Below are 26,935 nucleotides of genomic sequence, written 5' to 3'. Positions count from 1 at the left end.
TGGAAGGAACAAGACCTGACAGTACAAAAGCAGCTCTGGCCCCCTTCGAGAGGGTGGACCAAGATGCCCAGTGTGGAGAGTGATTGGGAGGTGAAGGGAGGGGGAGGAGGATGCAGAAAAGAGTTTTGATTTAAGAGAGATTTTTTTTTTTATGTTTCTTATTTATTTTTGAGAGAAAAAGAGATACATCGCAAGCAGGGGAGGGTCAGAGAGAGAGGGAGACACAGAATCTGAAGACAGGCTCCAGGCTCCAAGCTGTCAGCCCAGAGCCCGACACAGGGCTTGAGCCCACAAACCATGAGATCATGACCTGAGCCGAAGTCTGATGCTTAACCGACTGAGCCACCCAGGTGCCCTTGATTTGAGAGATATTTAAGAGGTAGAATTAGGACAAGATGTGCGTGCACGCTTGCATGAGAGAGAAGACCTGGAATTCAGGCTTCTTGGGTACCTGGGTACTCTTTTCGTTGTCCTGCAGAGCGCCTGTGCATGCTAAGGCTGAGCACATACCATTTGGACCTTTACCTACATGCTGAGCAACCCACTGGGTTGGCGATGCATTGGAGGAACAGGTAAGGGGAGAAATATGCGAAGGCAAGATTGCTGGAAGAGAAATCACCTGCCCCCGTACCTTTTCTGGGTAGCAGAAGATTGCAGGGATGGACCCAAAGTGAGAGGCCTTGCTCTTGGGTTTTTCCCAGCTCTCATTCACATTCATTTAATTCTGGCACGAAGTTCTTCCAATGGATGACTTCAGTCTCTCCAGCTGCCTCTGAATCTCACTCCCCCTGGGGGATTCAGCCTCACTCCCTAAGCCCCAGATCCCGCCACCACCCACCTCTTTCCATCTTTCCCCTTGTCATTTACACGTTCATAAATGGTTACGGTTACTCAGCGTGGCTGTGCTGAACGCTGAGTGACTCAGCACTGAGCCCACAAACTCACCACCGACCTGACAGGCAGGGTCACTGAGAGAATATTCAGGCCAGAGAGACAGTTCTTGAGTGCTGACCAGGGCCCAGCTTCACTCTCCTCCGAATACTATACCCAGACACAACCTCTGAGGATGCTCTGGGGAGGGGGCTGGGCTGGGAGGCCAGATCCCTGGGTTCTAATCCCAGCTCTGGCATTAAGACTTTGGGCAATGCCTATTTCTTCCCTGAGCCTCCATTTAGCACAATGGTTAGTATATACTAGATACTCAATAGGATCGAGGCACAGATTAAATAAATTGCCTAAGGTAACAGAGCCGGTTATAGGCAGAACAGGGATTCAAACTGGGTGGCCTGGCATCAGTACTCAGGGGCCTATATCCACAAATGTATACTGTTCTCTTGGGGGTGTGGCCTCAGCTGACAGGGCCTGGGGTCCTCTGGAAGGGTCTTAGGGAGAGCAAACCAGGCAAGGATAGTGAGTGCAAGGGGGTCCAAAGGCTGAGATTATGACTATTGCAAATACAAACAGCCCAGGAGGCACCTGCTGGCTCTGAAGCCCCATTGTCCAGGCGCTTTACTCTGCACTAGCCCCTGGGGCCCAGGTCTCTCTACCTAGGGGGATCTTGGGCTTAGATGCTGATGCCCAGCAGGATGCAAAGGGAGGGGTTCCACATGACAGAGGTGGGGAGCTCTGGAGAGAGGACATGACACGGTGTCATAATGACCAGCCTGACACTATACCATGCTCTTCTGCACCCTGGGGGCCTGAGGAAGGCAGGTATTATCCACATTGTCATTAGGGGGCGCTGAAGAGAAAGGAGGAGGAGTGGCCAGCCTTGGTGACCTTTTAAAAGTTCACACACGCAGTCCACTGCTGCTGATTATTCTGCCCCCTTTTCCCCTCTGGGAGTCCCTTGAGGCTAGAGCCCCTTGCCTCTGGGTCCTCAATCCACAGCACATGGCCTGGCACAGAGGAAGGACTCTGTGAAGGTTTGTTGACTGACTGGGCTCACTGTGCCAACTTCCCCACTGTCCCCTGTCTCCTCACCTGCATTCTGCTCACCTTTCTCCACACTGTGGCCTCAAGTGTGATCAAACACAGATCGGACCCTGTCACTTGCCTGCTTAAAACATATCCAAGGCGGGATCCCTATCACTCTCTCCATTCGGTCCCTACTGGTGGCCTGGCATTCAAGGCTCTTCTTTGCCTAGGCCTTGCTTTCGATCTTTCAAACCTTATGTGTCTGCACCAACAAGTTCTTTGCAGTTTCTTGAAACACTGTGCACGTGTGCCTGTGCCATGTGCACATGCTCGCTTTCAGACTCTGCTTCTGCTCCCCCGTCTGGAAAGCCCTTTCCTAGTGTGCTCACTCATTCTTGAAGATCCAGCTCAAATGCCACTTCCCAGAATGGTTCCAGGACCTTTCCAGGCAGGATGTATCTTCTTCTATCTTTGCCTGTAGTCGTGGGGATCCTTTTTCCTGCCTATCACCACCTCTGGAATTCCTGACTTGTTTCCTTTTGCCTCTCCTCTGCACAGACAGCTGGAGCAAGATCTGATTCACCCCTGTGCTATGGGGCCTGGCCCACAGCTGGGCCCAGAGCAGCGATATGGGTTAATTGTGAGAATAATCTTCTACAGGAGCCAACAGAAGAAGACAGACTGACCAACAGACATATAAACGGAAAAGCCACAGAATGAGAGTGCTCAAAGATGGAGAGCGTGATGGGTGCACAAAGGCAGGGACAGAGAGACCCAGGGAGGCAGACGGAGCAGTCAGAGGCCGGACCCACCTGGCTTTTGTCCAGAGTCTCCTGGGACACCCGCCTTGTGCAGCCTGCCTGGCAGGGTGTGAGGTACTCCACATGGGTGCTGGGGTCGCAGACAGGGTTAAAGTCATCCAATGGACAGGAGCAACGCTCTCTGCAGGCTGGAACCAATTCTGGTCCAGTCAGGTTGCTGGGAAGAGAGAAGGCCATCAGGGTTAGCCTGGCTTTTCTGTCCCCAGCAGATCACGAACCGGGGCCACCTCAGCCCTGCAGCCCCCCTCCCCACCTCGAGAGCAATGGCCAGAGATTTCAACTCCACACAGAGGTGGGTTTTTTTGTTTGTTGTTTGTTTGTTTGTTTGTTTTTACTGTCAGGGCTGCTCTGTGGCGGTGTCCTTGCAATGCAGGTGTGCAAGTGGAGAGATGAACTAGAAGCTTTGGGAGGCCTCCCAATGGGGGAAGCGGGGAGCAGAGTCTGATGGAGGCCTCTGAGACCCCTTCCAGCCCCAACAGCCCACAAGCCTTTGAACTGGCAAACACTCCTCAGTCACCCTTCTTTAGGTGACACAAGATAAATTCATCCCAGAACTTAGCTTCAGATGAAAGGAGCCTTTTTCTTGATGAGCTGGATTGCTTCCTCTTCTTAGAAAATTCAAGTTATGTGTGTTGGACCAGTCAGGACTCCTGCCTAGCTGTGGGATCACTGACCTGTCTCTGCCTCTCACCAGGCCTCAGTGTCTCCTTCAGCTCAGCTGGGGCGCGCCTCCCGTCACCATCCTGCAGTCTCACAGCCTCTCAGTTCATATCACTGCTCTGTTCACTGTGGCTACTGATGCTTTAGTCCCACCATTTCCACCCCAAGTCCCAGGAGTGCCCCCACTCTAGTGAGCCGGGGCAAGATGGGGTGGAAAGGGACAGGATATCAGAAGAGAGGATGAGTCCAAGGGGGTAAGTCACCCTGGAAGGGGTGCAGAGGGGGCCCCTGGGACTCAGACTATGACCTGACTTCATGGCTGGGAGGGAGAAAACCTACCAGGGAGTGGCCAGGCTACAGAGGAGGCCAGAGTGGGCAGCTGAGGTTCCTGTGGGCTTAGGGTGGGTATAGGCAGAATGGCAGGCCTGGCCAGCTTAGTGCAATCTCAGTTCCCTGGAAAAGAGGCTCAGCAGGGGCTGGGGAGGTGAGTCGGACAACCGTTGAGTCAACCGGCCTGTGGCCAGAGCTGGGAGTGGGGTGGGAGAGCATCCGGGCAGAGGTGAGTTCCCCTCCTTCTCCTTCCCTCAGGTGGGCGTCTCCCTCCGACAGTGTGTGTGTGTGTGTGTGTGGTGGGGGACATCATCTCTCCCTCATTTCCTGCCAGGCAGGAGAAGGGACAGTCTGGCACTGCCGGAGCTGAGGTGGCATCAGGAGACTCCACCCAGGGGCAGGCGCTCCTCGGGAAGGCCGAGTGAATGAGAGCTCAGTTCCCTGGAAAAGAGGCTCAGCAGGGGCTCCTCCTCGGCCCCTTGCTCCTTGGGGAGAGCCCTGGCTGCAGGCTCCGTCCTTCCCAGCTGGACAGCTCTGGGGGCGTGAATTCACCTCTCTGAGCCTCGCTATCCTCATCTGTGAACTGGGGATAATGATAGGGCCCATCTTGGAGATCTTGTGCAGGTTCAACGAGACAGAATATGGGAAGAACTGGGCGGGACCCTGGGTGCCTGGGAGACCCTCGGTTCTTGGCAGCTGTTGCTATCATTAATTGGGCTGGAATATGAGAAATTCTCCTTAATTTGCTCAGTTTGTCCCAAAAGGCTTCCTCAATGAATTAGAGCCCAGAGATCAGGTGAGAAAACTGCACAAACAAAGAGAAGAACACAGTGAGATGAGATGTCAGAGTCAAGATGAGAGGCAGAAGGAAAGGGAAATTGGTGTGTGTGCTAGGCCACCTTTTTTCCATTTCTTTTTTTGCAAAAATGGTGCTAAAATATCCATTTGCTCTTTACTCTATAAATCATTTAAAGGCCCTGGCTCCCTCCTCAGACTGGGAACCTCAGGGGGCCTGGCTAAAACTCCACCAGCCATGGCTAGAACAAGGGCTCTGCAGACAGAGGCAGCAGAGTCGCCTCACTGGGAAAAGAAGGGAGACAGAAGGAGGGGAAGGGAAAGGGAGACAGGGGAGAGGTTCTATTGAGGAACCAGAGACAGAGAGAAGAGCTGAGCATTTCTGGACCCTGTGCTGCGCCACCCACAAGTGGCAGAAAGCTGGCATGTGGGTGGAGGGAGGAAGTGCCCAGAGAGAGGTGGGCACAGAGACAAATGGGAAATTCTAGCTGGATCTTGGGCCAGCCTAAGCCTGGAGCAGTTCCCAAGAAGAGTGAAATCATTCTGGAGAAGAGGCAGCCGTGTACCTTCCAGCATCCTCTCGAAGATGGACCCCACTGGGAGAGGGCATATGTCTGCCACAGGGTTGGGGGACAGAGAGATGGAGAAGGGAGATAGGCATTGGAGGCTTTCCTCCTGGTGCTGCCCCAGATGTGGGAAAAGAACTCTAGGGTTTTAGGGTTATGGAACAACAGAATTTTAGTTGCCAAGCTCTAAGAACCCCCAATCTTTGAGGTCTCTAAGCCAACCTCTTTCTAGAGCTTAAGCCCCTTCTGCTGTGTCCATGATAGATACCTTCCAACCCCCTGCTCACCCCCTCTCTCTATACTCCTGCCCCACCCCCACCCCAGCCCCCAGGCATGGAGAGTGTGTAGGCTCCGGCTGGCCTTTTCTGCTCAGAAATGAAGGTTTCCTCAGGCTGAGCCAGGTCCTGCTCTCTGATGTGCCTCTATCTCACCTCTGCTTGGCTCACAGGGTGTGACCATTCTAGAGATGACATCGCCACAAGTGGTTTTGCCCTGCCTTGGCTTCCACCTCTCCCCAGAACTGAGTGGTCCTGTGATGTCCTCTGCCCCTTGCCCCTTCGAGTGATGCCTGACACCTTCACTGGAGACTCAGAGAGAAGTCCCACTGCTCTGAAGTCAGGTGGGGAAGGGAAGAGAAGGTGCTTCTGGAAAGTGGGATTTGAGGTAGATGGGGCCCCTAATTCCCCAGGCCTTGTCTGGGCCCCCCTCCCGGACACCTCTCCTGCCTGCTCATGCTCAGGCGCTCTCGCACACACTCACCGGGGCTGGTGGGTGACACCTACAATCTGGTGGGTAGGGCAGCCCATGAAGAAGAGGGGCAGGCTGAGAAATAGGCAGAATAGCGCCCCCAGCAGGCAGAGGGCCCCACAGCGCATGGGGCCCAGGTGGAGGCGCTTGACCACGATGCCCCCGACCACGATGCCCGTGATGGCCGATGGGATGGTGAGGCCTCCGATGAGCAGGTTGGCGTAGGATGCCGTGACGGAAAACTGGCGCTCCAGGAACTTGGGCAGGAAGGTGGCCATGCCTGCCACCATGGATGACGTGCACACCTGGGCCAGGACCACCAGCAGGAAGATGGGGTGGCGCAGGGTCCGCAGCAGCACCCTGGGGAACACTGTTGGGGGATGGGCGAGGTCAGGGTGGGCAGGCCAGCCATTCTTCCGTTTCTGTCCCATCCTGCCCTGTTCAGTTTAGACAGATCTATTCCTTCCATCCCATCTCACTAAATTCTACTGCATTCAATTCTATCTCATCACGATGGACTCCTGTCCATTTAATTTTATTCTGCTTTTGAAACACAGTTTCATTACATTCCACTGAGTTAGACTGCACACTATTTAATCATGCTTCTTTCCATTCGATTCTAGCCAAAATTTGATTCCATATAGTTCTATTGGATTCGTTCATTCATTTCATCCCACCTCATTCCATTTCTACCTCTTTATCTTAGTTTTCCCACTTAGTCCTTTTTATCCTCTCCTGCTCTAGCTCTTTCCAAGCCAGCCCAGCCCTTTGCCTTCCCTCCTGTGTCCCCAGCACGGGACAGAAATTGTTTCTATTTCTCCAGAGCACTTCACTAACATATCACATGTTTCATTCACTTAGCCATTTTCTTGTCACCCCACCAGAATATAAGCTTCATTCAGAGCAGGGATTTTTGTCTGTTATGTTAATTACTGAATCTCCAGAGCCTGGGGCATAAGCTCTCAATAATATTTATGGAATAAATGAAGGAATAAATAAATGGATGAACAGACCAATATGTGGTCAACTATCAAAATGTTGGAGCAGGACTAAGACCTCCAGGGAAGGTGAACAGTGAGCAAGCTCAGTGCTGGGTGGCTTCTCAAGGCAGGACAGAGGAAGGGCCTGAAGAATGGGTCTGAAGGTAAAGGCTCCCTGTAGGGACGCAGCAGGGACAAAGGCACAGAGAAAGGCATAGAAGTGACGGGTCTGGCTTTGACGACCTCCCTGGTCTCCTGTTAGCTCCTAAACTGATGTCTAGTGTACAAATTTCCTAACTGCAAATCTGCTAACTGGAAGGGCATGTGACATGGGGTAAGTCTGAAAGAGCTTCAGCTGGGGCAGCCAGGGTGACAGCCTAGAATGTTACCTGTTCTGACATGCGCAACTCTCTCTCCACTAACATTAAAAGAGAAAGACGTGTTTCTGCCTGCAGGAGGTGAGGTGTGGGGGAGAGAGGAGGAAAGGTCTTTCCAAGATCAGAGGAGCAAACCACCTGGCAGTTGGGACTGGTGGGGAAAGATGGCCATGGGGCTCCTCTGGGCCAAGTTGGGGGTCCTTTTTGTTTCTACAGTAGCAGGACCAGAACCTCTGTCACTTGAGATCTCTTTCTGTCCTTAGAGCATGGCCAGAGCCCAGTCAGCTGGCCTTCTGGCCCGCTGGGCCAGGCCAGGAACTGTTTCTTTAGGTGCCAGAAAATAAAGACAAATAGTCTGGGCAGGGTGGGTAGGAGCTTGGGCTATGGAATTCCCCTCCCTTTATGTCCCAGGCCTGCCTCCTGTCCTGAGTCCCTTGCCATGCAGCACATTCAGCCAGCACTTGCAGGGAGAAGGTATCACATGCGCCCTTCATCCCAGGTAGCTGTTCCAGCCTCCCTCCCTCCCATGAGCTGCCCTGGCCAGGATTGCCCAGGCTGTACAGGTGCCCTCATTGTTCAGGTGGGGACCGTGGAAGGGCAGGAACTCACCCAATTTCACCTAGAGAGGCCAGGCATGGCCAGGAGTTGCCAGAGGTTTCCTGACTTGAGTGTAATGTCATTCGGTATACTATCATCTCCCCCACCTCCGCCACATTCCTGTGCTCCTCTGGCTGCCTGACTCCAGGGGGCTTGATCTCCTTGTTTCTCTCCCATTCTCCTGTGCCAATCATTGCTTTGCACCCATCCTCAATCTCTCTTCAGCATCTGCAGCCTATGCCTAGAACAGATGGAAAATTCCTAGAGGGTAGGGCTGTGCCTTTCACTTAGATAGGGATACCTGAAGGGGAATTCCAGGGGCGTCTCCATCAGGTAGCTGCTTCCCTTAGCTCAGCACAGTATCTCCTCCATCAGGCAGGCTAGGGCTTCTCCCCATTCAGAGACCGAGTTTCCCTTATCAGACAGGAGCCTTCAGGCTCAGAGGCTAGGACTTCCCTCACTTTAGGGACTGTGTTTCTTCCATTTGTCAGGGGCCTCCTTTAACTCAAGGATAATATCTCCCCCATCAGACAGGGGCTTCCTCCAGCACAGAAGCCAGCTGTCCTCCAGTAGACAAGGCATGTTCTCCCTCCATTTAGGGTCTATGTATCCTCCATCAGACAGGGTCCTCCTCCCAGCACAGAGATTGTGTCTCTCTCATTGAACAGTTCCTCTCTCAGCTCAGGGACTATGTTTCCCCCATCAGACAAGGACCTTCTCTAACTCAGGGACTGTTTACCCCTAAGAGTTTAGGCCTCCTCTAGCTGAGGGCCATGGTTCCTCCTCCCTCTGACTCCCCCATGGTCCCATGTGGTCAATGCCAAACCTCAGGTCACACCGATCCCTCCAGAACTCAGCAGAAAGCTCAGAAGCCAGGCTTGCTGACCAACTTCAGGGCCTATGGCTAGCCCTGCCTCACTCTCCTCTAGGCTCACGGAGAAGCTGAAACAGCCAGAGACAATCTGCCAGGACACCCGCTCCAGGATCCAATTTCAGTGATTGGCCTCAGCTTCCCTCTGAGCAGAAGCCAAAGCAGTGATTAATAAACTCCCCTATGGAGCAGTGTCCTGGGGCCTTCCAGCAGCTGTGGGTGATCTGAGGTTAGGAAGTCAAAGCCCCTCCTGCCTCTAGGCCCAGCCCCATGGCATCCAGCGCCCCCACTCCTCCCCCACTGTAGTCCCCGGGGATACTGAAGAACTGGGGGCTGAATTACTGGCATCCCAACATCAAGTCTTAGGACACACTTCCAAGAATTGGTCCTAATTAACTTCCTATTTCAAAAGTGCTCAGTGGGGGCAGGGGTGGGTGTTGAAGCAAACCCTGTGGTTATCACCCTCCTAAACCATAGGCTTACTGTCCTGGGACATGGTCAGAATAATAGTAGTAGGACAGGGTGGTAATAATAATTGCGCCTTATATAAGTAAAGTTTTTTTTAGTATTATACAAAAGGCTTCCCATTTATCACCCCATTTGCTTCCTTCTCTTAATAGTCCTTGAGAGAAGCAGAGCAAGGATTATTGGCCCTGAGGTTTCTGAGAGCTGAGAGGAGGGGGAGCCAGGCTTGCTGGGGGAAGGAGAGGAATAGCACTTGAACTTGACCAAGAGGAACGAGGAAGATTTTGATAGATAGCAATAAAAACTGATGTTCCAGGCAGAGGGGATCGTATAAGCAAAGACTTACAGGAGCGTATGGTGCTCATGAGGCGCCTATAGGTGTGAAAAATAAATCAAGAAGGGCAGGAAGGGGCTAGATCCTGTATAGCCTCAGATGCCCCTCTGGTCCCCCTCCCCATATCCTGGCCTGAGCTCTCTTACCTTTGATGAACTGGATCACAGTCAGGTCTGGTGCAATCTGGACTAGGCCATCCTGCTTCTCAGAAGGAGACTCTTCATCCTGGGAAGACACACAACCCAGGACAGTCAGCTGGATGCCAGACATTCTGCCCAGAAATTGCTGTGAGTGCGGAAACACTCTGGGAGAGAAGAGGGTATGGGGCTGTCACCTCATCAGGAGCAACAGGGGCCAGCAGTGTTCCATTTGTTCTTAGCCCCAAATTGGCCAGAATGGATTGATGCTGATGCCTGCTGGGTGGAGGTGAGAACTCTCTGGTGCCTGAACACCTTCTAAGACCTCAGGACCTTTGCTTCACCTTGGTGGGGGAACCCTAAGAAAGGCTGAAGTTGAGTGTCTTGCTAATCCAGCAGAATGGGCCTTCAGAGTAGAAGGCAAGTTGATTTTCGGAGAAAATAACTATCTTACATATACATGTATGTCTGAGTCAAACCTTGTTCAGTGTCTCTCCCCTGCTGGGCTCTGAGCTCTACAAGAGCTCAGGGATCATCTTTAGCTTATTCTCTGTTGAAACCTTGGTGCCTAGCATAGAGCCTGAGGTAAAATAGTGGGCATTATTGGCAATGGGTGCGGCCAATGCTGGCCTCTTGGAAGAAAAATGAGATCAACGGGAGATGCTAACGTGATGCAGGCAAGGTTGTGCACTGCTCAGAGTGGGTTCAGTTTGGTTCAGAGCAGGGCAAAGGGCCCACACTGAGTATCCCAGGGGCCTAGCAGAATGGGGATTCCAGGATATGCCAGGCCACCAGTATGTGAGGTCCTGCTCTGTCCTCACTGGGACCTGCAAAGGAAGGAGACTTACACTCCACACTTGAGCAAAGAAGCTGCAAGGTTAAGTAACTTGCTCTACGTTGCACATAACATGACCTGAGCTCAAGGTGGCCTGAGTAGAAAACTCACACTTTATCCACTAAACCCTGTGGGTCAGAGGCCCCGGTGCCAGACAGGCAGAACAGGGAGGCACCTTTGTGGTGTAATGTGAAGGGGCCTGAAAGCCCATACTTTGGGTCTTACCCCTCTGGGTGAGGAACTGGGGGGGTCTGAGCTGTCTAACACAGCAGCCACCAGCCATGTGTGGCTGGTCCAAACAGATGTGCCATGAGGATCCAATGCAGGTTGCATTTCAATGACTTTGCATGAAAAAGATGGGAAAATAACTCATTATTAGATTTTTATATCTATGATGTGCTAAAATGAGAATATTTTAAATATAGTGGGTTAACTTAATTATTAAAATTAATGTCTCTAACTTTTGAATGTGCTGCCAGAACATTGAGGATTGCATATGTAGTTCACACAGTATTTCTTTTGGACACACTGCCTTCAAGAGAATCAGGGACTCTCCTTGTGCCTTTCTTAGTCCTAGCCAGGCTCTGGAGAGTGGTGCAGAAAGGGCCTGGGACCCGAGGGAGGGGTGCTAGGCCTGGGGGACTGCCCAGGAACGAAGGGAGGAGGGGCTAAGATAAACTATTAACTTCCCAGCGGTTGTTACCAGGGATGGACAGACAGGCTCATACTTTGGACAGGCAGAAACTGGTGAGTTCCTTGTTTTTATGTAAACAGTAAAGACAACCAGTGTCTGCATGTACACCCTATACGGCCTACCCAGCACTTTCACATCCACTGTGTCATCCGATTCCCGCAGCAGTCTGGTGAAGGGGTTATTACTGCACCTATTTCACAGAAAAGGAAACTGAGGCCCCAGAAGGAGATGTATCACCCAGGGAGCAATGGGCAGAGCAAGTTCTTGAATGTGGGTCCTAGAGTACCATGCTGTCTCATGCTGTGAAAAAGAGCATGGAGTTTGGAGACAAGACGGGAGGGGCAGACCTTCAGGAGAAGTGAGGTTTGGGATTAGTGGACCAGAGGAGAAAGGTTATTTGAAGCAAGGGCACAGTATAGCAGGAGTATGGTGAGGGGAAAGGGGTCTATCAGTGCGGGAAGCAATAGGCAAGCCATCCTGACTATGGCCAAGAGCTGCTGGGACAGGAGCTGAGTAGTTTGGAGGGCCATGCTTAAGGGCCTTATCTGGTAGGTACTGGGACCACTGACTTAGCTCCAGTCCTGTGCTCTCCACAGGCTCCTGCCTCTCTCCCCAGATCGGTTTTGAGGACTCCTGACTAAGAGCTGGCTCCTGAAACCGAAAGCCTTGTGGCTCTGCTCAGAGCAGGGCTTGGAGTCGAACACATCTGGCTGTGGTTTGCCCAGGTCAGCAGGCCTGCGCTGAGTGAGCTGGTTAGAACTTCCGGTCTGGGGGCCGTGTGCTGACTGCAGCAATCCTGTGGGACACTGGACACTGTATGGTCCTGCACATGGAAGGGCCCTGTCTACCGGGCCTCCAGGGATCTGGAAGCCGTCCTCAGAGGAAGCTGGGTTCTTGGAAAGCTCTGTGTGGAGCTGTGACCCCAGCCCCACCGACCCATGCTGACCCTGGCAGATGATGTGGCACTCTCTGCCAGCCCATGGAGATTATGTTTCTAGCAGAGTGCCTGGAGATCTAAGCTTCACTGAGGCTTGTCACATGCTTCAGGCTTTCTCGAATTGAGATCCGTGCAACTGGCCATGCCTTTCTTTTCCCTTTGGCTACCAGAAAACTCAGAACCATATAAGTGGTTCAGTTGTAACAACTGAGTTCATCTTTGTGGTCCATACTCCTATGTTTCTCTCTCTTATTCTGACAAATTTTGCTGCTGTTTCTATTTTCCTGCTTCTTAGTCTTGACTGAGTGATTCAGCCCAGGTCCTATGATGCTATTCCTGGGTCTGAATCCCAGCTTCACCGTTCACTAGCCATGTGGTCAGGTTACTTAATCTCTCTATGACTCGGCACCTCAGGTGTTAAATGGTAACAGCTGCACCTACTTCGTGGGTAGATTACAAGGATTAAATGAGATAATACATACAAGGGCTTAGAACAATGCAGGCTGCAGAGTGGGCAATAGATGTTAGCCTAATTCCCCACTCTTTTATTGGTACTATACCTGAGTTTGGTGTGAGCTGTAAGAAGAATATTAGGGGGGAAAAGGTAATTTTTTCCATTATTTTTCAAGACTCTAAAGAGCTGGCTGGATCAGAGAAAGATATTAAGAACAAGCATTCCTAGTGGTCAGGCCTTGAACAACCCACCTCATACTTTGCCTTGTTTCATTCTTTTTTTTTTTAATATTTTTTCCAATGTTTTATTTATTTTTGATACAGAGAGAGACAGAGCATGAGAGGGGGAGGGTCAGAGAGAGAGGGAGACACAGAACCGGAAGCAGGCTCCAGGCTCTGAGCTAGCTGTCAGCACAGAGCCTGATGCGGGGCTGGAACCCACGAACGTGAGTCGGAGGCTTAACCGACTGAGCCACCCAGGCACCCCTGCCTTGTTTCATTCTTACAAAAACCCCAAGATGTGGATGTTGTGATTACACCCATTTTATGGATTTCAGAATTATAAGTGCAGAGGCAGGATTTGTACCCAGGCTGGTTTGGTACGGACACCACGTGTCTAACTCCTGCTGCTGCTGGCCTCCCGGCCTCCACTCAGTTGCCTCGGGCACCCAGAGAACTCTTGGGCTAGATGGGCTTCCAGTCAGCTCCCTTCTTTAGCCTTGATCTCCTTGTCAGTCAAATAGAGGTATTGGACTAGATCGGTGTTTGGGAAACCAGGTTTTTAGTAGCAAAACCCTTTCCCCAATTGAAACCTCACTCCAGAGACTGGTATAAGACCACATAAAAGTAGAACCTGTCTGATTGAAGTGTGTGTGTGTGTGTGTGTGTGTGTGTGTGTGCTTGGGGAGGTGGAAGATCCTTAGTAATACTGGGGGACACCTCTCTTCAATCTCCCTCTGGTGGCACCCTTGCGTTCTCCCTAGGGTGGCACCTTTGGGGTTCTGTTGAAGCCACTCAAGCAGATCACCCCAAAGGGTCTTCCAGCCCCACTGTTTGAGGAAGCTGTGATCTATACCAGGCCATGAAGTGGGGAGGACTCACTTTAGCCCTTTGGGGCCAACACCTGGCCTTTTATACACTGGTGCAGGGTGGGGTGGTACTGGCCCAGCTCTGGGCACACACTTGACCCTCTCTGGGCCCAAATCCCTCCATCTAAGGTAGAGTAGGGGTTGAACTGGATGATCACACAAGACCTTCTACCTTAGAGAGTTGAGGAGGGGTGAGAGTGGAGTCACAAGGCCTGGGCTGCTAGGGATGGGGAAGGACACATGAGCCAGCCTAGACTGCCTGGGAAGGGTCTGGAGGCAGTGACTGCAAAGGAGAGGTACCAGGCGCAAAAGAAACACAAGTCACCTCGGACCTCACAGGGACTACAGAAGGAGCACAAAGTCTAAGGGGAATAGAAGGCTCCTAGCTGACCATAAGACCTGCGCTTTAAGGGCCATTGCCACTGCCCACTCCTGTCCCCACCCTTGACCATTCTCCCAGGGAAGCACATCAGGTTAATGATTGGGAGAAAATAGATTTCACAGACTCCTAGACTGATAGGCCCAAATTGTAGCCATGTAGAAACATGAATTTTTAGAGGCACAGACCATATGAGGCATAGAATCTTAGAATAATAGAACACAAGCACTTGCTTATCTTTACTAGAAACACAGAACTTTAAAATTGTATAATATCAGAATCCCAGACTCTGAGTGACAACCTAGAGTAACCAACATGGAGACTCCTGGGAAATAGGAACCGAGAGAAGGTGACACAAGTCAGTGGTGCTCAGAGACTGGGCAGGCACAGGGGATCTCGATGGACGAGGCCTTTGTCAGCCCCTGGCCCAGACCCAAGGGGAGGCCCTCAGAGGTAAGGAGGGTTTCTGACTGAATGGGGTCCTATGACTAAAAGGACAGATGGGACCAGATGGCCTGCTGGGGAACTCCTGAGAGGTCATCTCTACTCCACAGGCTCTAGAGAGCCATCTGCCAGGAGTCCTGGGGCTTGACAGAACCTTAGAGACTGTCTGATTACAAACAGGGTCCCTGAGGCTTACAGAGAGGGAAGACCTGCCCTGGTTCACTTCTAGAAGGATGTCTGGTGGCCACAGACCTGCGGGCAGAGTCAAAGGCAGGAAAGCAGACTCTTGCCCCTTCACGACCTGTGCGCTCCTGCTCCATCTACCGTCTTACAGTCTTCTCTGTGAAGACTGTTCATGCTCCCCTCCCTGCAGGAGGAAAACTCTAAGGGAAACCTGAGCTGTCAGTCGGTCATCCCTCTGTCTGTCTGAGGCTGGCCTTCCTTCATTTCCTGAGAGCTTCTTGGGGCAGAGGCTATGGATGGCACCCTTTTTTCCCACAGTGAAAGGGCTCATGTACTGCTCCAGAGACAAGGAGCCATTTAGAGGAGACATCCTTGAACCTGGGAGACCCTTGCCTGACCTTCTGCCCATTTTACAGATAAGGAGACTGCGGTCAGAGACCTTCACCGGGTCACACAACCCTTATGTTACATACCATCACACCACCATTAAAGACTGCATTTACTTGTAGGAGGGTCTTTAGGGGTCCCATGAGCCTGGGAGAAGTTGCTTGAAGGGATGTGAGAAATAGCCTCCCCTTCATTTTCTCTGCTGCCTGTTCCCGCTCTCTACAGAAGCTACACTTCCCATGTCTTTGGGCCTGGACTTCCTGGCTGCCAGTTCTGCCTAACGGGGCCCTTCCTCTTGGTCCATCTACATCCCGTTCAGTGGCCTGAGTGGGCTGGGCGAGCCTGAGTACCTGCGAGCAGAGCTGGCCAAGCCAGCCTCAAGGAGGTGGGGGAACAATCCTTCCCACATCAATATTTATCGCCTGAGAGCTGCTGGAAGCAGATCATCATGTTCTCAGCCTTCGGTTCTTTTTTAAGAACCTCTCACCCCCTTCCTTCCTCACTCCCCAGCCCCAATGTGCTGACAGAATGAATCCAGACAGCCAGACAGGTTCACAGCCGGGGAGCCAGCGTTTCAAAGCATCACAGCGATGCAGCTCTTAAAACCCAAATCTCTGCATCACAGCAGCTTCAACTCCAAAAACTGTGCCTTCTTAGACTTCGAGGCACAGAGAATATCGCTCCAGGAATGCAACCTCAGAATCTTACGTGACGGAACCGAATGGGGAAGTGACTGGCTCAATGTCACACAACTGACAGATGACCACCGAGCCCGGACATGCCCCGCCCTTGCTTCTTCCACTGATTTCACCCCGTGGCTCAAGTGGTAGTTCTCCACTCAGATTTCAGGCCCAACTTGGAGACAGCTCACAACCAGAAACCCAGGCTCTTCCCTTTCTCTATGACTATCCCTACTTCTAAGAACTCATCTCCAAGTTCTAGGAATTTGTACCTCATTCAAATTCTGGCCTGAGCTAGGCAGAACCAGTAAGGGCCATCTGTGGTTTCACGCTGTCTTCTTCCCATGAAACTGGTCCCTCAGCAGGGCCTGCCTCCCCCTGCCTCCAAGCCCAGCACCAGCCCAGCCCTGCACCGTCCTGGGATGCCCCATACAAAGCAGCCTCTGGGCCCAAGCAGTCCCCCTCCTGGGAAGCTCCTGGACTCCACTCTTTGCCTGCCTCACTGCCAATGCACCAGCTCCCACCTGGACCACAGCCACGGCTGCTGCACCAGTCTCCCCACACCCACAAACTTCCTCTGTCTCTTTCTCAGTTTTGAACCTGGTCATAGAACCATGGGACTCCTTTCAAGGCTACCTGCTGCTCTTGAAGCGGGCAGGCAAGGCCTTTCCTGTTCTGACCCCTACTGTCTGTTCTAACATCAATTTTCGTTGGTCCCCCAGGTGTATGCCCTCTGCTCCGCTGGGGACGGGGGTCCAGGTGGGGGGCGGAGGGAGATGGGTAGTGAGGTTCATAGAACAGCCATGTTTGGGGTTGGACAGACTCGGGCTCAAATTCTAGCTTTTCTAGGCAAAGACATTTCCAGCTCTCTCTCCAAGGCCCAAACTTTCTTGCTCACATCACAGCAAGCATATTCAAATGAACCAATCTGCCTCATTAAATAGAATTATTCTTGCTGCAAAATATTCAACAGTCTTTTTTTACAAATTGTCCCTTTGAAATTAGAACTACTTAGTGACAAATAATTTATGATTGTGATTTCTCCCCAATTACTAAATAAGAAATATATAAACATAAATAAATATGCAAATATATATACATACATATGTATGTATATGTGTGTGTGTGTGTGTGTGTGTATATACATACACACATATATACATATATATATTCTTGACACAGAGCTCCTAAAATTCTTGTGAATAAGAGTGCTTAGGAGAATCTTCGAATATTTAGCTTTTGACCCCAGTTCCTGACACAGAGCTCCTAAGATCTTTATAGTTTCCTAAGTGCTAGGAGCATCTGACACCAAGCTCCTAAATCCCTTGGGATTTCCTGGATGAGAGGAACATCTTTTGTTCTAATGGGATGACTCTCAGTGGGCTCCTGGATGGGAAGTGGTCACCAGAAAGACCAAACCATGATTACAAGCTTAGAACTTTCAGTCCTCCACTCCTACCCCCAATTCTCCAGAGAAGGGAGAGGGGCTGGTAATGGAGTCAAGGATCGATCATGTCCTAATAGTATGGGGTTGTGGGACACCTGGGTGGCTCAGTTGGTTAAGCAGCCGACTTTGGCTCAGGTCATGAAATCGTGGTTCGTGGGTTGGAGCCCCGTGTTGGGCTTTGTGCTGACAGCTCAGAGCCTGGAGCCTGCTTTGGATTCTGTGTCTCCTTCTCTCTCTCTCCCCTTTTCCCCCTCACACTCTGTCTCTCAAAAGTAAATAGACATTTAAAAAAATAGTATGAGGTTTAAGGTTGGTGAAAACATCCATGTGCCAGGAGTGTGACACACCCCAACTCCATGGGGGACAGAAGCTCCTGCTTTGGGGACCCTCCCAGTCCACTCTACGTAATCTCATCTGGCTGTTCAGCAATGCCTTTTATGGTGTCTCGTATCCCTTGTTACATAATTAGCTGGTAAATGTAAGTAAGTCCCTTCCTGAGTTCTGTGAGCTGTTCTAGAAATAAGAAGGGGGCTCTGGGAACTTGTCATTTGCAGCCAAGTAGGACAGAAGTTGCGGGTAGCCAGGGGGCAGGTCTATTCTCTGCAAATGAAGTGGGACTTCAACTGTGGGGCTGAGCCCTAGCCTGTGGGATCAGATGCTACCTCCATGTAGGCAGGGTCAAGGTTGAGTGGGACACCCTGAGGGTATCACCAAGAATTGGTGGGCATGAAGAACCCCACACGTTTGGTCACAGAAATGTTGTGTGTATGAGGACTCGGGAAACAAGAAAATTGAATGTACAGATTTTTCAGAATGTCGTGAAATGTATGTGAGTATTACTATACTTGATCTTAGCCAAAAGGCCAAGAAGCGATGTATATGAGTATTAAAGAAAACTTGATCAAGTTGACATTAATGGTGTATTGAACTTTTATGAAACGTTTCTATTTTGTCATTTTCTTTTGTACTTTGGAGCCAATGTATTGTTTTTAAGTCTTCATGTGTTGGTGAGTCTGTGGAAAACTGGGAAGCCCCCTGACCAGTCATCTGACCTGCCCAATGGGTCTCCTCTGAGGAAAGACCATCAGCCCCGTAGCTGAGCTGGGGTTTTAGCAAGACTTTCTCCAGCACCTCATGGCTTGTTGCTTATCTATGAACCTTTGTCTCCACTAGGCCTAGCCTGTTTTAAGGGTAGGGGCCCTGTGCTGAGCTCCAGTGTCAGCCTGACGTCTGGCCTAGAGGGGGCACTCAATGCGTGTTTGTCCCCTCCCTGCTCCTGAAATGGCCAGATTCATTTCTATAGCCGAACCCTTTGCTCATGCTGGGTCCACACCTAGAATGACCTTGTCTAGGCTCCCAGCATCCTCCAAAGTTCAACTCAATTCCCATCCCTTCAGAGAAGTCTTCTCAGACCCTCCCACCCATTTTCTCCCTCCCCCTAGCTCTCAATATTGCTCTGGCATGGCACGGCTAGAACTCACAAAAACCATGAAGCAACGAGCAGAGAGGTAGAAAGTGTGATGTTTAGAGAGAGGGCGTGGGCTCAGAGAGGCTGGGGTTCTCATCCCAATGATGCCCTCACTGGCTTTGTGACCTTGAGAAGGTCACTTCCTCCTCTGGCCCCTGACCTCTTCATCTGTGGAAGGGGCGGGACATACTCACTCCGTGGGGCTATAGGGGGATGCTGTGGAGCCTGGACAGGAATGGATTTGCAAGTTGTAAAGTGTAGAGCCAGAAAGGGATGAAGTTTAAGGTTACAAAGGAGAACAAGTGGGTGTGGGCTAGAGCCTGGACTCAGGTGGGGATGTGAAGGGGGCTTACTTTGCTGACAAGTGAGTCTGAGACTGCCAAGACCTTTCGCCGAAAGCGAAGCTCGTGCTTCTCCTTGGGCATCTCCCTGGGGAAGAAGAAGTAGGGGACAGCAGCCAGGGCCACTGCACCAGCGGAGATGAGGAAGCCCAGCCACCAGGCACCCACCCATCGGGGGTCTTTTGAGTTCAGGCTGATACCACCTGGAAGAGAAGACCATAGTAAGGTTAAGATCAGGATCCCACCACCATGGGACTGGCTTCTGAGACATGAGTGATGTGGACCAAGAGTCAGGAGACTTGGGCTTCAGTTGTGGCTTTGCCTGTTATTGTCCCATCTGACCTTGACCCTTCGTGGACCTCAGCTTTTTCAACTACTCAGGCATTGTGTGTAGTGGTCAATGTTATGGACTTTGGAAATAGACTGTTGAGTCCAAATTCCCATTACTAACATAACAGCCTTGGGAAAATTACTTAACATCTTTGTGCCTCAGTTTCTTCCTCCATAAAATACAAACAGCGGTAGTACCTATATCACAGGTGATGAATCATAGAAACTGACACATGCAAAGCATTTAGAATAATGCCAGCACAGAGTATGTGCTGTATAGGACTTTGCTCTTCCTCATCTTACTGTTATTATTGTGATGATGATGATGATGATGATGTTTAAATTGAAGGCTACTCTCGTACTTCTCAGACCTGCAACATTAAAATCACCAGAGTGCTTGTCAAAACTACCCAAGACCAACTTAAAACTACCACAGGGTGGGGTGGGGAGATGACCAGGGAGTCTTACCTTTAACAAGTTCCCAGGTGTAACTAGGACTAGATTATTCCAGATGGGCCTCCTCACTGGAATGCCCACATCCCCCATCCAAGCCCTGACCTCGTGGCTGAGTCAGATACCTCCTTCTTCAATTGCTATAGCATTCACAAACACTTTATAAAGACACAGATGCCTAACAACACCAACCCCATGAGCAGGGCTGGTCCTGAGCTCACCTGGCCAGGGGCCAGAGTATACAACTAGCACTCAGCAAATGCATCTGTAAAGCTGGGGATGAAGGTGGCTTTTGCACTAAATCTCTCCTCTGCCTATTAGCTCTCCTGCTTCTACGTCAGCCTGGCAAGGACCAGCTCACGTATCTCCCTGACTCCTTTGCTTCTCACACACCCATCTGTCCCTGCAGCAGACACACCCCACCCACCTCGTAAAATCCCCCATAGAGAAAGCATAGGAAATTCAGTCCATGGGAACACCACATCTGCCAGGATAATGTCAACAGAGCCAGAGCCAATACCCTCCACCCACCCCCTGCCCCACCCTGGAGCTGGGACACATCTGGGAAACCTAGGAAGATCACCAGAGCTCACACGTGGCTCCTGGGCCCAGCTTTCTAGAAGGGAGGAAGGTGGGGCAGGGTTGTCCTTAGGGAGACCTGTTCAGAGCTGCCCAGACCTGTCCTGGAGGCACCCTTGTACATAAACCAGGGAACAAGAAGCAGAATCTGTGTGTCTAACCATTCATACATGTGTCACCCTGAGCTTGCTGAAAATCTCCAGGTGAGGGATGGGCCTTCCAAGCAGCAGGAAGTAGAAGGCATAGGCAAGGGTTTAGAGCTGCTTAGATGTGACAACCAGGCAGCTGAGATGTTGCAATTACCTATTCTAAGACTCCTCTCCTACTCCCTGTAGGGTGCTAGAGCTTAGGGACCCCCACCACTGCCTGCTTCTGGTGCCTTCAGACCAAGCTTCCACCCTATTCCTTGGCCCACCCCAGCTACTACCTGGAGTAGTGACTGAGGTTCCCTAAATGGTGCCCTCAGCACAGGTTCCCAGACCCTGAGGTGGTCAGAACCAGGAGGTCCTTAGAGGTCACCCGATAAGTTTCCATCTGAGGTAGGGCCAAGGTAACTGAGTCCTGCTCTAGAACTCCTCTCCTGTGTGCTTCTCCATTCCCCTGTCTGATGGCACTTTCCAGCTTATCTTTAGCTTTCGTTAGATTCTGATTGCACTTCTGGGAAGTGGACAGGTTGGAGAGTATCTCAGAGATGAGGAAGCCGAGGCTCAGAGAGGTTAAGAGGCATATCCAAGGTCAATGAGATTGCTGGGATTTGAACCTGAGCCCCCTGGCTCCTATGAGATCAGCAATCAGTCAGCTAGCTAGCATCTATGTGTCCCCAGGGACAACTGTGCACTCTTGAGGCTCACCTTCTGGCATCCGGTCGATGTCTACATAAAGGCGTAGCATGAGGCCGCCCAGACCATAGGCCATGCCTGGTCCCATCATGGTTACTGCAAACAGGATCCCTGCAAAATGAAGGTTGGGTTAGTCCCCTCTGGCCCTGGCTTCCCTCAGATCAGTGCCTGCCCAGTCCCTAATAGACAAGAGCATCTGGTCAGGCCCAGGAAACTCTGGGTCTTCTCTGGACTTTTACTGGCCACATGGGGCAGAGGTCAGGGACTCGTGCCCAGCCCCTACCTCTCTCATCCCACTTCCTCTGAACCTGGCCCTCCCTCAGCGCCCGGTTCTCACCAAGGTAGAGGGGCGAATTGCTGTTGTGGGCAAAGTCGTCGATGTAGGAGATGCCGAAGGGCTGAATGGGCACACTGCCCACGCCGAGCAGGGTCTGTGCTGTGAACATTATCCCCACTACAGCCAAATGTTGGCTCTCCATGTAACTTGAACAGCTGCTGTTGGAGGGGGTTGGGGCTGGGACCAAGGTTTTGGTCTGGCACAGAGAAGCCTCGAAATCCTGTGGCTTGTCCACTAGGAGATGATAAAAAATGTTATGGTGATAGCTGATTCTTATAGAGCATGCACCAGACGCAAGGTACCATTTTAAGTGCTGTGCGTATAAACCATTTGATTCCCTCCCTCCAAGAAACCTAGAGGATGGTTGCTCTCATTACTCCTGTTGTACAGACGAGGAAACTGATGCTCAGACAGCAACTGGCAAAGGCAGAGCTGAGATGGGAACTTGGGCAGCTAAACTTAAAGTCTATGTTCTAAAACCACCCAATGCCTCCTTTTTGAGCAGAGGTATATAGAAGTACCATGGCAACCGTGGCTCTTGGGCAGGGCAGGGCTGTCAAAGGAGGGACAGTTCGAACAGGGCCAAGAAGAACAAACAAGATTTTCCAGAAAAAGAAGGTGGGAGGGATGTTCCAGGGAGAGGTCACAGCACATGCAAACCCCAGGGCTCCAGAAGGTCAGCATGGCTGGCTCACAGAGGGTGCGGGGCAAGGCCAAGGCTGAGGCGGGGCTAGGCAGGGACACTGCGGCTGGACTGTGGAGGGCTCTGGTATTCTTGGCCTTCATTTTGGGTGGGCTCAGTGTTCGCTCAGGACACAGATGCAGAGTTCAGTAAAGGGGGATTTCTTAATTTAGTACCAGACAGTTGTTTCCAAATATTGGTGAGCACACTTAAAGAGACCCTAATGCTATTATTATCCCAAATGTGGGTGTAGAAGTGGCCTTCTCTCTGTGGCTGGCCCAGATCTTTCTGGAAGCAGGACTCTAAGAAAAAACCATGTGAACCAGGGTTGAGGACCTTCAACCAAGGTTGCCTGGATTAAAGACTGGGAGCTTTAACAAGAGGCCCTCAGCCTGTCTAGGCCTCGGTTTCCTCATCTCTCAAAAGAATCTTCTAGAATGGAAGTTCTACAGAAATTTAGAAGCAGAATAGTTCAGTGGTTCAGAGCAGGGGCTCTAGGGCCAAGCTACCTGGACATGTCGTGTCTCCACTAGCTGTGGGCCTTGAGGAAATCCCTGCCTCTGAACATCGGTTTCCTTACCTGTAAAACAGGCTACTGAGAACACTGCTATAAGGCTGTCAATGTTAAGAGTGGTGAGTGGAGCCCACGCACAGCATCTACTAGACATTAGTTGTGATGATTATCATAGAGCCCTATCTTCTTCAGCCACCCTTGTGACCCTAGTGCCTAGCAGGGGGCCTGGCACGTAAGTATTAATGATAAATAAATTAATTAATTTTGGGTGAAGAATGAGTGAATGAAAAGCCTGGAATACCAGAGCAGGATGGGGGCTTGGAGGTCACTGAGCCTAGTCTCCCTTTGAAGACTGAGGCTCAGGCAGGGGGAGGGCTTTACTCAGGGTTTTAGAGGGTGCCTGTGGCAGAGGGGCGTTGTATGGCAGGGAGGATGAAGAACATGTATAACCCTGCACAGAAAAAGCTCTGTTAAAGTGGAAATTCTGGACACAGAAATGTATTTTTTTTTTTAGCCTTCCAATGAAGCCTCTTGACAGCTCTCCACTCAGGCCTAGATAACGGCTCTGAGCTCTTCACGCACACTCTCTACTTCCCTACTTCCCCCGTCACTGCCCTTGCATCTCCTTCCACTGGAAATGCCTGCCTTCCCCCACACCATAGCCCACTCAGGGCTCTAGCGGTTCCCTCCGGCTGAGTCCCAAGGAGCTGGACTTTTTCCTGGGGCTGGTGCTACAGAGTGGGAGCCCCAGGGTGGGAGCTGATGAGAAGGCAAGAGAGGGAAAGCAGGAGGGTGCTCCTTGAGATTTGTCTTCCCTGGGAAGCCTTCCAGATGGTAGGCTAGAGCATGGGCTCCTCCGGTCCCTGTGCTTCCCTCCTTACACAAGTGATACACTGCAGGGATTTTGTTTGCCTTTGTCCCCATCCCAGACTGCAAGGTCCTTGGAGGCCATACTGAGTCCCCTGAGAGGGCCTGACACAAAGTCTGCAGCACTAAGGGTTTGTTGGGTGGACTGCTGAGTGGATGGATGGGTGGATGGATGGATGGATGGATGATGGATGATGGATAGATGGATAAACGGGAGGGTGGATAGATGGATGGGTAGACGATGGGTGGATGGATCGATGGGGAGATCGATGCATGAATGGATGGATGGGTAGATAGGTGGACGGGAGATGGAAGGAATGAAGCTCAGACTGCTTAGGTTGCTCTCCAAGGGACACGCATCTATCTGTCTAGTAGGCCCTCAACAAAATTTCACTGGGCTAAATAAGGGCTTCACTACTCTTATCTAAAATTTCTTTCATTTTTAATTGGTCCATTCACTCATTCAAAAAGTGGCATTTGGTGTAGTATATGGTACCGTTATTATTATTATTATTCCACATTAATATTAATATTCCACATATTATTATAAAATTATTATTATTCCACAAACATTTCCTGAGGACTTGCTATGTGCCAGGCCCTGACAGAGCTTGTGTTGTGATTCACCCCATCTCAAAACCACAGTGGCATGTGAGCAGGCCCTCACTGAGAGAGGCCCAGAGGGTTTCATCCCTCCAGCCCAGGACACCCCCACTCCCCAGGACTGCCAAAAAGACCCGCCCAGGCAAAGACTGAGGGAGTGGGGAGGACCAGCAAGTGCCAATCCTGACCACCGGGCCTGGGGATGGGCCCTGGTGCTCGGCCACGCAGCTCCTCAGGTGGGTCTCCAGCCCAGCCCTTCCTGCTCTTACCGGGACTGGCACGGTCGTAATGGTATGGCTCCGAGATGAAGTGTGGGAGACTCATGAGCAGGCCTGCCAGAGCCACAAGGACAGCCCCATAGCCGATCAGTCGGGGCCGGTGGACCCGGCTGCCAAAGTAGCTCACAAACACAATCAGGGCTGTGTTCCCCACCTGCCGAGGGATGAGGGGACCCATGTGAATGGAGCAGAGCCGCAGGAGGCCAGCACCACCCTCACTTCTGTCATCAGTCTGGTGTTCCCATCTGAATAAAGGACTAGCCCGCTGAATGAGAATCGTCTGGGCCCCTCTTATGCAGATTCTGGGACCCTGAGGAGAGCCTCCACTGTCCCATTAGGGGAGAGAAATGACGGCAGAGTGGACAAGGCTAGCAGTTCAATTTCATTCTGGAAAATGGCTTGGACCCCATGTTAGAACATGGAGGAGGGTGGAAAGTTAAGGAAAGGGTTGTTAAGTTTCCGGGATATCACAATTGAGGCAAACAAATGAAATCTACAGCCAGAGGACTAAGAATTTCTTAGAATTTCAAGCCTTAAAATAAAATACTTAGGATGTGGGCACTGGAGGGGACTTGAGAGCTTGCACCGATGAGGGGCAGGCTTTGTGGCCAGAAGCTAGGGTGTGCTGCTCACACACAGCTTCTTGGCTGTGATACTCGCCCAAGCCCCAGGCTCCTTGCTGCTGGGTGGGGTGGGGCAGTATCTGCAAGAGAGTTGGTAGGAGGACCAAGTCTGAGAAGGATAGCTACCCTCCATTTTGTAGACAGGACACAGAGGCTCAGAGTGGGGGAGTGGCTTCCCTAAGGTCCCAGAGCTAGGTAATGATATTTCCTTCCCACCTCTGACATCTGGTCTGAGAAATATCTGGGGGTGCTATGTCGTCGGCAGGCCTTGGGTTGAGTGTGACACATCACCCCAGGGGGAGACAACAGCACAGAAACCTGCTGTGGGGGATGGGGAGAAAGGGTATTCTGGACAGTGATTCTTCTCTGAGGCAGAAAACATCTGGTGGAGGGAGGGCTGGGGCACAGCTGGACCCTGATCTCTAAATGCCCCCAAAGCAGTTTGTCCACTCCTAGCCTATCGGCTGTTGGCCCCGGACATGGATCTCTGGCAACTCTGAGGAGACACTCACGTCATGGTATTGCTCCCTTCCCCCTGCCCCGGTCCCACAGTTCTGCCTTTGATCTAATTTTAATCTCTCCTGCTACTATTGAAGTGACTTCCTCTGATTCCTTCTGGGGATAGGCAACAGCCAGGTCCCTGGAAAGGTAAAGGAACCAAAGGGAGAGTGGGTGGACACAGGAATTCTGACAAAAATACCCCCCCACCCCCTTAGAGTGCCCCCAAGGGCGGGATTCCCAGTGCGCTGACATTATAGGGAGGCCAGAGGTCAGTTTCTCTACTGGGACATGAGGAAGGAGCTGGCTAAGGAGAAAATCTTAGGGGCGGAAGCTGTTATGGGGTCGGCTGTGGGCACTGGGAGGGGAAAGGCTTATGTCAGGGCAGTGAGAGAGGAGGATGAGGAGGTTCGCCCCTGTGGCCGCTCCAGAGCCAGTACCTCGTTGAAGGCAGCCAGCAGCCCTGAGGTCTGACTGGAGAGGCCGAAGCGCTTCTCCACCGTGGAGATGGAGCTCTTGAGGTAGCCGGAGATCATGAGCTGCGCCAGCTGCAGCAGGCTGTGGCACAGGACGAAGAACTGCCGGCGGGGCCAAGGCCGGGGAGCAGAGAGATGATGCGAGTGCAGCCAGAGACAGAGACAGAGACAGAGTTGGGGGAAGAGAGGAGCAAGGAGTAAAGATGGGGAAATAGAGTCAGAGAAGATAGACACACAGGAGAGAGAGCGTAAGGGAGGGAGAGCCAAGAACACGAGTGGGGAGAGAAAGAGAGAGAGTTATTGGAGTAGCCCATGGCTTCTCACACAGTCCTAAAAACTACACAAGCTGTCCTGTGTGCCACCTCAGACCCACGTGACTTAAAGTAGAGTCTTTATGGGGCTAAAAATGATGGGAGCCACTCTGACCCTCAGAGCCTGCCTTGGCTGGACTGGACCTTCCTCCCTGTTCCACCACCCTGTCCCTTTCTCCAGGAAGCTCTCCCAGATTCTTCCCTACCGCCCCCCCTCCCTCAATCCTCCCCTCTGGGAAACCACTTGCACACACCAAATCCCCAAACTGCTCACCCCACCCAACCCCACCCCAAACGTCTGGCCTCCCTCCTGGTGAACTGGCAGAATTCCCAGGAGAAGAAAAGCTTGCTTCAAAGAAAGGTTTTTATGCCAGAGCTTAAAAACATTCACTCTGTCCCTGAGTCTTGGTTTCCTCTTGCCCACGGCAAGGAAATATCGCTGCCCCTCAGGGTTTCTGTGAGGACTAAACAAGGCCGCACTTGGCACAGGCCCTGGCACCCAGGGGTACTTGCATGTTTAGGGCTGCCCTTGGTGGAGCCAGAGCTTCCCGACATTCATACAGATTTAGGATCCCTGGGGACCTCCTCTTTCCTTGCAGGGAAATGGGGAGG

At 51.6% G+C, this 26,935-nt stretch overlaps 1 protein-coding gene across 2 annotated transcripts in view; it reads right to left on the bottom strand.

Annotated features, from left to right (window-relative positions):
- Positions 1-26,935, bottom strand: part of SLCO2B1 (solute carrier organic anion transporter family member 2B1) — a 48,588-nt gene that overhangs the window by 8,793 nt on the left and 12,860 nt on the right. For both annotated transcript variants that reach the window (XM_029957463.1, XM_029957464.1), the window contains exons 3-10: positions 25,977-26,114; positions 24,407-24,569; positions 21,472-21,705; positions 21,147-21,245; positions 18,946-19,136; positions 9,607-9,685; positions 5,849-6,206; positions 2,730-2,895 (exon numbers count right to left, since the gene is read on the bottom strand). In XM_029957463.1, the coding sequence (XP_029813323.1) occupies positions 2,730-2,895; positions 5,849-6,206; positions 9,607-9,685; positions 18,946-19,136; positions 21,147-21,245; positions 21,472-21,705; positions 24,407-24,569; positions 25,977-26,114 (1,428 nt within the window). The remainder of the gene's footprint in view (positions 1-2,729; positions 2,896-5,848; positions 6,207-9,606; positions 9,686-18,945; positions 19,137-21,146; positions 21,246-21,471; positions 21,706-24,406; positions 24,570-25,976; positions 26,115-26,935) is intronic.

The sequence above is a fragment of the Suricata suricatta genome, chromosome 11, assembly GCF_006229205.1.
Source record: "Suricata suricatta isolate VVHF042 chromosome 11, meerkat_22Aug2017_6uvM2_HiC, whole genome shotgun sequence".
Classification (NCBI taxonomy): domain Eukaryota; kingdom Metazoa; phylum Chordata; class Mammalia; order Carnivora; family Herpestidae; genus Suricata; species Suricata suricatta.
The sequence above is the reverse complement of the archived record's forward strand: the minus strand, read 5'-3'. Positions and strand labels throughout refer to the sequence as shown.